The 12,322-nt window shown below is 33.1% G+C and overlaps 1 protein-coding gene across 2 annotated transcripts in view; it reads left to right on the forward strand.

The window, feature by feature from the left end:
• The window catches only part of LOC136024812 (palmitoyltransferase ZDHHC16B-like), a 229,143-nt gene extending 225,698 nt beyond the window's left edge, over window positions 1-3,445 (forward strand). For both annotated transcript variants that reach the window (XM_065700294.1, XM_065700292.1), the window contains one exon: window positions 2,942-3,445. In XM_065700294.1, coding sequence (XP_065556366.1) covers window positions 2,942-3,052 — 111 coding nt within the window. In that variant the 3' untranslated portion in view covers window positions 3,053-3,445. The remainder of the gene's footprint in view (window positions 1-2,941) is intronic.
• Window positions 3,446-12,322: the final 8,877 nt, after the last annotated feature.

Genomic DNA, 12,322 nt, shown 5'->3' on the forward strand with positions numbered 1-12,322 from the left:
AACAAAAGAATCCCCTTTCGGATTTTAAGTGCTTTTTATGGCACTTGGCATTTACCAAGTTACATATAGCGACGGCAATATCTGCCTGTCTGTCTGTCTGTCGGTGTTTTTTGTCTGTCGGTCCTAATTTTGCTAGTTCGGGCACTTCTAGATAAGCTATAACGATGAAAGTTGGCAGGAGTATCAGGGACCAGACCAGATTAGAAATAGTCTCATCCCCGATTGGACCATGTGGGGGGAGGGAAGCGAGCGAACGAGATTGTTGAAAATAATGTTATATGTCGATAAAACAAATAATTGTTCTTCTGAAGTGTGGTTTGCTGGTCTCGGGGTATGATTCTCGCTTAGGGTGTGAGAAGTCTCAGATTTGAATCCCGGACCACCCCAATTTTTACATGAAGAAGATCCGTAACTAGATATGTTATCAGTATAGCCATCGCTGAAAGTCGGCAGGCGTATCGTTGGGGCAAATTCGGCAGGGACTGGACCAGATTAATTTAGAAATATTCGCTTCTTTGATTCGACCATCTGGGGCAGGGGAGTGGAAGGACGGGTTATCGGATCTAGATGAAGTTTAATATTTAGAAGGACTTCGTGTCTCAGTGCTCTAATTTAAATCCCGACCGGATCCGGTGACATTGGGGGGAGTTCAAGGGGCAAATCAGAAATCTTGGAAAACGCTTAGAGTTGAGAGATCGGGATGAAACTTGGTGGGACAACAATACCAAATAAGAAGAGACTACAGGAACACTGTATTTGCAAGTTTACCTTTGTAATAATTGCCAATAAAAAAAGAACAGCAAAATCGAAAACTCTAGTACCGAGTTTAATTTTAGGTTCTGACCTCGTCACAAGTGCCATATGAGTTCTTGGCTATTTCGACTTTGTCAAAAGTGGCTCTTGTTTTAAGAAGAACTAGAAAAACAATGGATATTCAAGCTATGATCAAGCATGAAAGGTTTTCTAGGAAAATTTTCCCAGTTTTGTTTGTTTTGAAAGTTCGTTAATTGCTTTTCCATAAATTTCATTTTGTTGAAATTTAAAATTTAATTTACTTAAAATTTTGTTGAATGAAAATTTAGAATTTTTCATAACGTAATATAAGCTTATGCAACATATAGTTAATTGTAGAGCTTAAGGGTGCTTTCCACGTTGATATCGTAATCAACGATGAATGATTTTTTCCACTGATATCTGTTTCGTGTCGAAAAATTCTTAGAAATTACACCCCACCCTTTAGAACCTTTCTGTTCCGCATTTATAATACTTACTATTTTGTGATTTTTGTTGGCGGTCGAATTAAAAATGAGCCGAATAACAATTCTTAGCCGAATAGAAAGTGGACATAATTCTGTGTAAAGAATATTGTAATTAATACACTTGGAACGTGTAAGAATGTGTTCTCTCATAGATTTTTCCAGAGTACTTTCTAGTTCAAAAGCTTTTATTTATTAAGTTTGATTAGCTTTTTGACTGCAAAAGCCCTTCAATTGGAATTTTGTCATATTAGCACATTGTTAACAATGTTTTCAACTTTCAAATTACATCCCATTATGGGACGTTCCACGTCCATACTGTAATCAGTTGTTCTTAAACGCAGTAAAACATCACATAAAATTCTCATTTTGATTACACTGTTTTATTCCGCGTATGTGATTAAGCGAAAACGGAATATAAAATCTCAAAATAGAACTGAATCATTGGTTAAATTATGCTCGACAATGTTTTATCAAGTTTCACTCGAAAACTGACCTCCTTGCAGAAAACTCCACGTCTGCACAAAATGACTCATAGGAAAGTTTCTCCGCACGTAACCCCTCCCCCATGGAAAAGGCCCTCGCTTAATAATAACGATCGTATTTTTGAATTGTAAAATATTCTAAAATTCCCCCCCTGTGGACGACTTTCCTCCTGAAAATTCCCCCTGGGGGAAATTTGCCCCTACCTGGACAATTTCCCTTCATAGGGGAATTCATTCCGTAAATATAAAACCACGATCGTACACCAAATCGATAAACACAAACATCGGTGTTTGTCAAAAATCTTTTCCGCAAAAGAGGTAATCCCAGGCTGGGTAAATTTTTTTTTGACCTTAAATTTGTATAAATTACCTTATTTTTGTTAATTAAATATGCAAAAAGTCGAAAAGACATGCAGATCAAATTCATTTTAACATGGAAAATCTCCACCGTTTGAATTTCTCCCTCCCCCCGAAAAATTTACCTCGACCCTCCAACAATTCATCCCACACAATTTTCCTTGACAATTTTCCTTGCGTTGTATGACAAAATTCATAATTAACCAACCTGTTAATTGAATATTCAGAAAATTTGAACAATATGACCGGAAGAGACCGTCAATTACTCCAGCTGAGTTGGCTCTGATTTCATCCAGTGTGAAACATATTAAGAAGGCCTTGGGGGGGGGGTACAGGGCCAGATTTTATGTCTAAAACTTTTGCAATGGTGTCCTCAACAACATCTTAAAGTTTCTTGATCACCGGATGAATAGCTTAGTAATACATACAGGGAACACACACAGACATGCATTCGATTATATGTATAAATTATGTACTGACAATTATTGTTATTTTAATCATTATTTATGATATGAGTTTTTTTATGTTTTATTTATTTATTTTACTTATTTAGTAATTCAGTAATTAAAAATGTGTTTTTTGAACCCCCGGTGTCTGTACAGCGTACAGCACAAGTACAGGCTGTTTCAAAACTATTTTGAACGCATTAATAGGCTAATAACACTATGTCGGATTGTTGAAGTGCACCCCCCCCCATTGACTGCTATTGAATATCTGTATATCTAATAGCCTATCTTTTTTTACTATCTATTCTTTGCTTGTTGTTTAGTTAGACATTAGTTAGTTTTATTCACTGATTGTACATTAAATAATTTTGTTTTGTGATTTATATTTTGCTTTTAGATTTTCCGGAATCCATACGACATGGGATCTCTGAATAACTGGAAGTCTTTTCTTGGTCTTACGAAAAGCAGGCAAGTCCTTTTTTCTCTCTTTCATGCTAATTGTTTCTAATAGGAGGCAAGGAGGAGGCAGCAGGTAAATATTTTTTCACCTTCATTCGTTTGCTATTTCTGTTTTTCTAAAACTCCTATTTGTTTCCTCCTTTGATTTTATCCCAATTCGTGTATTTGCAATAAAACAGCATAGTATTTAAATCTAGTCAAAATTAGAAAACAAATATAATAAAAAAGAAAAAAAGAAAAGACAGTGAAAAAAAACAACACAAAAATAGCTTAGCCATCTTCAAAGGGCTCATGGATTGACGCTACTAAAATGAGTCTTTTGTTAGGGTGAAGAGAATAAAAAACATTGTGGAGAATAGCGGCAGGCATCTTAGCAAGCTAACTTACTCATGAAGTAGTTGAATTTTGTCTTAGAATTGCCGATCATCCCCCTCCCCTCCCTCCCTCCCATCAGTTACCTAGGTGAGTTTTTTTTTATTTGTCCTTTTTTATTTTCTAATAATATTAAAATTATATGCTTAGACAAAATCAAAAGATATAGAGCTGAGGTAGTCGAACTTATGCTCGAGCCACATTATCTGTTGATAAAAAAGCTAATATTAGTGAATGATATGTCATGTTTAGTTTAACGTCAGGTTTGCGGTACAGGTAAAGGATACGGCATTAGACTTTACAGTCCGTACCGGCGGTGCTGATCTCCGTTTCTTGGCCCTTCAGCCAGGAAGTGCAATGGGGGGTTGGGGGCCAGCCATCCTGTGCTTTCGCACAGTCATATCTATCTATCTATCTATGTTGATCCCCTGCCGCGCGGGTTCCCTGAGTCCAATTCTTGGCTGATGCTACTTTTGAACTGAAAGTTCTAACTACAAACAGTGAAACGAAAACGCTAAAGAAAACTTCGTAAACGTCCTATTTTTTCTCAAATGCGTGAAATAGTACCAAGCGCTTTTTTCAGCTACCCTAAAGAATTAAAATATAAGAGATTAAATTAAAACCGAGCGTGTTCTTGAGGCAGAAAATCATTAGCGTTTGCATTGTTAGCGTTAACGTTTTTATCGTTAGCGTAAACGAGACTAGATAAAATTTAGTCTCAAGGCTGTTTCCAGGATTTCTTCTCGGAGGTTTTGCAAAAAAAAAAATCTTTAAAATCAGGTTTAAAAAGAAGAATCAGTGATTATCATTGTTTCTGTTTAGAAAAATTTGTTCATATGTATTTTTGTTATTTTTGTACAATTCTTCGTAGAGTGTAGAGATTTCAGGGGAGGTTGGGAGGGGGCGGGCGTTTAAACCTAGAAAACCCATCCTTCTGGATACGGCCATGTAAAAACTAATTTGCTCTCAAGTATTTTCTACTAATGCTGTGTCTTTCTATGTGTTTCCATATTCATTACATGAGCTAATATCTTTTTAAATTTATTAAAATTTCACTCTTATTGGTCGATCATATAGATTATCGCTTAAAAGTTCATCATTGCTCAAAATTTAACACTAGTGAACAATTATAGTGACGAAATATAAATATTGGAAGTCTTAAGTAATGCAGCAATAAAAAGAAAACTAACAATTGGAAAGATACCAATAGATCAACTATTGATAACAAATCGACAAATAATCTGACATTGGGGTTTTACTTTAATTATCTTAAGAGAATAAAACTAATTTCTTTCCTAAAATTGGCTATAAGAAATATTAAATGCTTCGAATATTTTTCAGTCACTTTAGCTAAACAAACTCATAAAATAGGACAACGTGACGATTTTATCAAATGTGATTTTCATAGAAGTTCCAGGAGAAGTTTCTTTTATTGTGCTCCATCGTTGTTTTTTTGTGTTTTTTTTTTTTTTTTTTATAGATGGGTAATAAAGACCCATTCATTCATATAACTTATCACTTGAAAGTTTAAAATTGCTCAACTCGACAAATTAAGGTGGGTAGTTGCTATACTCTAGGGTAGATTTCATTTTCAAACAGTTCGTGGTAACGAACTGTATTAAGGAACGACCCGGCTCAATAGTGAACGAAACTCTAAAAAACGGAATTTTGATATTAAAAGATACATCAAAAGAATAGGATTCCATGCTGATTTTAAATATGTAAGTTTTATCAAATTTAGTCTTTGTTTTCAAAAGTTACGAGCCTGAGAACATTTGCCTTATTTTGGAAAATAGGGGAAAACACCCCCTAAATGTCATAGAATCTTAACAAAAATCACACCATTGCATTCAGCGTATCAGAGAACCCTACAGTGAAAATTGCAAGCCCCTACCTTCAAAAATGTGGAATTTCGTATTTTTTGCCAGAAGATAGATCACGGGTGCGTGTTTTTTTTTTTTTTTCCAGGGGTTAGTGTATCAACCAAGTGGTCCTAGAATGTCACAAGAGGGATCATTCTAACGGAAATGAAAAGTTCTAGTGCCCTTTTTAAGTGACCAAAAAATTGGAGGGCACCTAGGCCCCCTCCCACGCTCATTTTTTTCCCAAAGTCAACGGATCAAAATTTTGAGATTTCCATTTTATTCCGCATAGTCGAATACCATTATAACTATGTCTTTGGGGATGACTTACTTCCCCACAGTCCCTGGGGAAGGGGCTGCAAGTTACCAAGTTTGACCAGTTTTTATATACAGCAATGGTTATTGAGAAGTGTACAGACGTTTTCAGGGGGATTTTTTTGGTTTGGGAGTGGGGTTGAGTGGAGGGGGCTATGTCGGAGGATCTTTTCTTGGAGGAATATGTCATGGGGGAAGAGAAATTCAATGGAAAGGGCGCGGGATTTTCTAGCATTACTATAAAATAAGCAATGAAAAAATAAACATGAAAAAGTTTTTTTTTTTCAATTTAAACTAAGAAGTAGCATTAAAACTTGAAACGAACAGGGATTATTACGCATATGAGGGGTTCTAAAAATGCTTTAGCATAAAGAATGAGGTATTTAGGAGGATATAAATACCTCGTTCTTTATGCTAAAGTAGTTTTAGTAACTTCAACTATTTATTCTACGGCCTTTCTGATTCAGGGGTTATCCTTATAGAATTGGGAAAAAACTTAAAATTTAGTGTAAAGAGCGAGGTATTAACGAGGGACAAACTCCCTCATATACATAATAAAAATATAAGAGAATAATAGTTTGCTACGTAAGTTAATTCTGAAGTTACGTATATTTTTTACTTATAAAAACGTTCGTTAAAAATTAAAAGTTCTTGTTGCCTTTTTAAGTAACTGAAATAATGGAGGGCAACTAGGCCTCCTTTCCCACCCCTTATTTCTCAAAATCGTCTGATAAAAACTAAGAGAAAGCCATTTAGCCGAAATAAGAATTAATATGCAAATTTTATTTTAATAATTTATGTGCGGAGAGCCAAAATCAAACATGCATTAATTCAAAAACATTCAGAAATTAAATAAAAAAACCCAGTTCTTTTAACCGAAAGTAAGGAGCGACATTACAACTTAAAACGAACAGAAATTACTCAGTATGTGAAATGAGACCCCTCCGTAATCCCTCGCTCTTTACGCTAAAGTTTGACTCTTTGCCACAATTTTACGTTTTAAAACAATTAAAACTTTAACGTAAAAAGCAAGACGTTGAGGAGGGGCAACCCATTTCACATACGGAGTAATTTCTGTTTGTTTTAAGTTTTAATGTCGCTCCTTACTTTCAGTTAAAAAAAAGTAGTTTTTTTATTTTATATATATATACTAGCTGTTGGGGTGGCGCTTCGCGCCACCCCAACACCTAGTTGGTGGGGGCGCTTCACGCCCCCCCCCAAGCCCCCCCGCGCGCGTAAGTCGTTACGCGCCATATTAGTTACGCGCCATTGTAGTTGTGTCCCTATGTCCCACCTGTGAATATAGATATATATATATATATATATATATTATATATATATATATATATATATATATATATATATATATATATATATATATATATATATATATATATATATATATATATATATATGTGTTTTTAACTACGTAAAACTTGCGAATATACAACATTCTTTGCTGTCCCATTGTCTGTGCATATAAATAGATTTTCAGGTTTACCGACTCTTGAACATGCAACATATAATGGTCCATGGGAAAACAATCCGTATTCAGATCTATACCTCATGATTCTAATGATTGCCCTTGAGCTTTGTTGATGGTGATTGCTAATCGACCATTCCCTGAGTCGCCATCGTCATTTATATATCCCCCTGTGCACCTCGGCGTCCCCTTTGTAGTTATGTCCCTGTGTCCCGGTCGTCATTTATATTCCCTGTGTCCCGGTCGTCATTTGTGTCCCGGTGTTCCAGTCTGTGATTTCTCTTTGAGTGTCCCGGGCGTCATTTATATTCCTTGTGTCCCGGTGTCCCGGTCGTCATTTATATCCCCCTGTGCCCCCCGGCGTCCCCATTGTAGTTGTGTCCCTGTGTCCCGGTCGTCATTTATATTCCCTGTGTCCCGGTCGTCATTTGTATCCCGGTGTCCCGGTCTGTATATACATTCGTTTTTTAGTTTTGTTTTTCTCCTTTATTTTTTTCCTTTTTTCTTTTTTTTTTTTAGTTTATTTAGATTTTTAGATTTTTTAGTTTTTTTGTTAGTTTTTAGTTTTTTTGTAGTTTTTACCATTTTTTTTAGTTTTTTTAGTTTTTTTTTTTTTACTTATGTCCTGGTCGTCATTTATACTCCCTGTGTCCCGGTCGTCATTTGTGTCTCGGTGCTTTGTTGATTGCTAATTTATATTATATTTATATTTATGTTTTTTATATTTATTAATATTTTTTTAGTTTTCTTTTTCTCTTATTTTTCAGTTTTTTCCTTTTTTTTAGTTTTTTCTTTTTTAGTTTTTAGTTTTTTTTGTTTTTTACCTTTTTTTAGTTTTTTTAGTTTTTTTAGCTTTTTAGTATTTTAATTAGTTTTTAGTTGTTTTTTTTTAGTTTTTGCCTTTTTTTAGTTTTTTTCAGTTTTTTTTCGTTTTTAGTTTTTACCTTTTTTTTAGTTTTTTTTAGTTTTTTAGCTTTTTTAGTTTTTTTTCTTTTAAGTTTTTTTTGTAGTTTTTACCTTTTTTAGTTTTTTTTCTTCTTTTGTATTAGTGTGAAATAATTCAGACGTCATATGCGGACAAACACGACGTCACTCGACAGACAGACAGACAGACATAACCCACAAACAACTTAGACAGACATAACCCACAAACAACTTATTTTTATATATATTTATTCATATTTTTTTAGTTTTCTTTTTTCTCTTTTATTTTTCAGTTTTTTCCTTTTTTTAGTTTTTTTCTTTTTTAGTTTTTAGTTTTTTTAGTTTTTTACCTTTTTTTAGTTTTTTTAGTTTTTTTAGCTTTTTAGCTTTTTTAGTTTTTTTATTAGTTTTTATTTTTTTTATAGTTTTTGCCTTTTTTTATTTTTTTCAGTTTTTTTTTAGTTATTAGAATTTTACCTTTTTTTAGTTTTTTTTAGTTTTTTAGCTTTTTTAGTTTTTTTTTCTATTTAGTTTTTTTTGTAGTTTTTACCTTTTTTAGTTTTTTTCTTCTTTTGTATTAGTGTGAAATAATTCAGACGTCATATGCGGACAAACATGACGTCACCTGATCCATCCACAGATCCACACACAGACAACTTATTTTTATATATATAGACTTTATATTATATTTATATTTATGTTTTTTATATTTATTAATATTTTTTTAGTTTTCTTTTTCTCTTATTTTTCAGTTTTTTCCTTTTTTTCAGTTTTTTCTTTTTTAGTTTTTAGTTTTTTTTTGTTTTTTACCTTTTTTTAGTTTTCTTAGTTTTTTTAGCTTTTTAGTTTTTTTATTAGTTTTTAGTTTTTTTTTAGTTTTTGCCTTTTTTTAGTTTTTTCAGTTTTTTTTTGTTTTTAGTTTTTTACCTTTTTTTAGTTTTTTTTAGTTTTTTAACTTTTTTATTTTTTTTTCTTTTTAGTTTTTTTTGTAGTTTTTACCTTTTTTAGTTTTTTTTCTTCTTTTGTATTAGTGTGAAATAATTCAGACGTCATATGCGGACAAACATGACGTCACCTGATCCATCCACAGATCCACACACAGACAACTTATTTTTATATATATACAGACAGACATAACCCACAAACAACTTATTTTTATATATATTTATTCATATTTTTTTAGTTTTCTTTTTCTCTTTTATTTTTCAGTTTTTTCCTTTTTTTTAGTTTTTTTCTTTTTTAGTTTTTAGTTTTTTTAGTTTTTTACCTTTTTTTAGTTTTTTTAGTTTTTTTAGTTTTTTAGCTTTTTTAGTTTTTTTATTAGTTTTTATTTTTTTTGTAGTTTTTTCCTTTTTTTATTTTTTTCAGTTTTTTTTAGTTATTAGATTTTTACCTTTTTTTAGTTTTTTTTAGTTTTTTAGCTTTTTTAGTTTTTTTTTCTATTTAGTTTTTTTTGTAGTTTTTACCTTTTTTAGTTTTTTTCTTCTTTTGTATTAGTGTGAAATAATTCAGACGTCATATGCGGACAAACATGACGTCACCTGATCCATCCACAGATCCACACACAGACAACTTATTTTTATATATATAGATATATAGCCTCCTAGTTTCAGAGGTCCTTCTTGTTTATACGTCAGAGAGACAGCTCTTGTATCCATTTGTAAAAACTTAATCTTCTTATTGATATTATAAAAATAAACGGAACTCTCAATAACAAGGAAGAGCCTTGTGCAGAAAGTCGACAAGTCACACGAGTAACAAAGAAGAATGGCGCTTTTGAAATTTTTCCTAGGGACTAAAAAAAACTCGATTTTAAATGATAAATTTTGTCTTGTTCTCCCTTTTGAATTTCGACTCTTGACATTTATTAAGAAAACATGACAATACCTAAGGGCCGAAAATGATTTGAGGGCAATCAGGTACCCCTTCTGAGCCATTCCCCCACCCGCTTGATATTGGACCGAAGTAGTTCTTTTTTTCAAAAGTTTCGGAAAGGCTTTCCGAAATAATACGTCAGTAAGCTTTCGTCACGCGTACCTGAGTTTGTCTTATTATAAGTGGTTGCACATTCAATGTTATTCAAAAGATTGAAAATTGGACATTAATAAAAGAAAAACTTTGGAATTTAGGATAAATTAGACACTATTTGCTCAAATTACTACATATTAGAAGCCACAAGCTGGTACTGGCATGATTCAGTGCTTTTGTCCTTGATATGAACATAAAAACACAGATATTTGTTTTCAATTTCTCAAAGCTAAACTTGACAAACCCTTCATTATTTGAGAATTGAGAAGTTATTTTTAGATTGGTTAACCTTTGTTGAAGGACAGGATATTTTTTGTTCAGTTCTCATATATTAGGACTTTTTCATGTTTATCAATGACATTAATGCCAATCTAGGGTAAAGCATTCTGTTTCAGAAACAACTGCATTCCAGGCCCAAATGTATGGCTAAATTTAATTTTACTGTGGTATTATGAAATGACCTGATCGTGTTGAGGTCAACAGTTGAAACGATATCTAGATAAAACCTGAAAGGGGACCTGTGGATATATAAATAGATTTACCAAAAGCTACTTCACTGTTCGTTCATGAAGGAAAACTCTTGGGGGATTTCAATGCATGGGACCGCGTCATACTAGGACAAAGGACAGAAAGAACACCACGGACCAATATTCATTTTTCTTCAAAGTACCTACAAAACTTTCAAATTGTCGGTGTTTGTTAAGTAGGAATAGTCATTATTTAACGATCATCAGTAAATTCAATTGTAGTTTGACTTTTTCTTTTCTGGCCCATCACCTACATCGTCGTCGTAAGTTTCTTTACCTTCCAATTTTGGTAAACTTCATCATTTTGGTAAACTTCATCATTGTCAGCTGTAATTGGGGCGTAGAGACTATTCGCAGAAAGCCGTTTTGATTCGCGCATAACTGTGTTATTGATATGTGCTAAGAAACTTCATCGTTTGACCTTGGAAGTCGAGGATTGTTGCTGTTTCCATCGTCAAAGATTCCAGGATCCAGATCGAACATCAGTTCCAGGTTCCCGCTACAGATTCCAGTTTTAGAAGAAAAAAAAGTGAAGAACGTCGAAGGACAATTTACGGTTGTAAAGCATGCATTTTAAGTTCGCACGCGAGTAGGAAATCTGTCAGTAGTGTTTAGTGACGATTTTGCCTTGTGTTCACAGCTTTGACTTAATTAATTTCTTTTAATTATTTTTTCTTTTTAAATGAGCGTAATTCCAATTTAAGATTCTTCAGATCCTGAATTTGATAGAGATATTGCTTCATCCTTTTTGAACGAAATAAATAAGTAAAGGTTTAAAGGCCCCTTTGAATTTCGATTCTTCAAGTCGGGATAATAATCCTACTTCAGTCGTAAAATTTTTGACTTCTTTGGGTAATTTAATGACGAAAGAAAATGCCACTATTAGAAGTAGTGCCAATATGGGAGATTTTCGGGGGATAATATAATATATATAAGTTTATTTAATAAATCTGGAGCCCCGAAATTTGTTACCATATCACTATTCTTGTACCAGGGAGAAAAAACGGAGGAAACGAAAATACGATGACTTGAGAGCCTTTAAATCTTTAATATTTAAAACAGGATACAATCCAGAAAGATATAAAACCGAGTGATCACATAAGCACGAATAAATTTGTGAAAGGGCTTTGCGTTTGTATTTCCCCCTGTTCGCAATAATTTTAGAATAACCCACTTGAAGTTTAACCTTAGCATTAAAAAAAAATTTTATTACGAAAAGAGACTAAATTGTTAGAAAGGGTAATGCCCAACCACCTTAAAGAAGTCACGCACGGAATGCTAATTAGCATAATTACTCTTTGATATGAATCAAAGAGTAATTGGGTTGGTAATGGATCCCTTGGGTTATATTCCAGCTCTTGATAATGCAAAATTTATAAGAACCTTTTTTAGCCAATTGAGAAGGGTTAAAACGCCATTGTAATCCCACTTCAGTCGTAAAATTTTTGACTCCAGTGGGTAATTTAACGACCAAAGAAAGAGACACTATAAGAAGTAGTTTAAACATGGGAGATATTTCGGGGGATAATATAACCGATACATTTATTGAGGATTAAACCTTTTTTAGCCAATTGAGAAGGGTTAAAACGTTGCTTGGCTGGTCAGACTCGCAGCTAATATATGCGGTACCGCTTAGACTAACAGGACCACAATTTTTTTTTTTTTTTTTGAGGATAGAGATTCCTCAAATATCAGAAATTTAGAGGAACTTGAAAAAGAAATGACACAGGCACACCTACCAGGAAAGAAACCTGGAACCTACGAACTAAACCAGAAACCTACCTGGAAAGAAATTTAGAAATTTAACT

This window comes from Artemia franciscana, chromosome 3 (assembly GCF_032884065.1).
Source record: "Artemia franciscana chromosome 3, ASM3288406v1, whole genome shotgun sequence".
NCBI classification, from domain to species: domain Eukaryota; kingdom Metazoa; phylum Arthropoda; class Branchiopoda; order Anostraca; family Artemiidae; genus Artemia; species Artemia franciscana.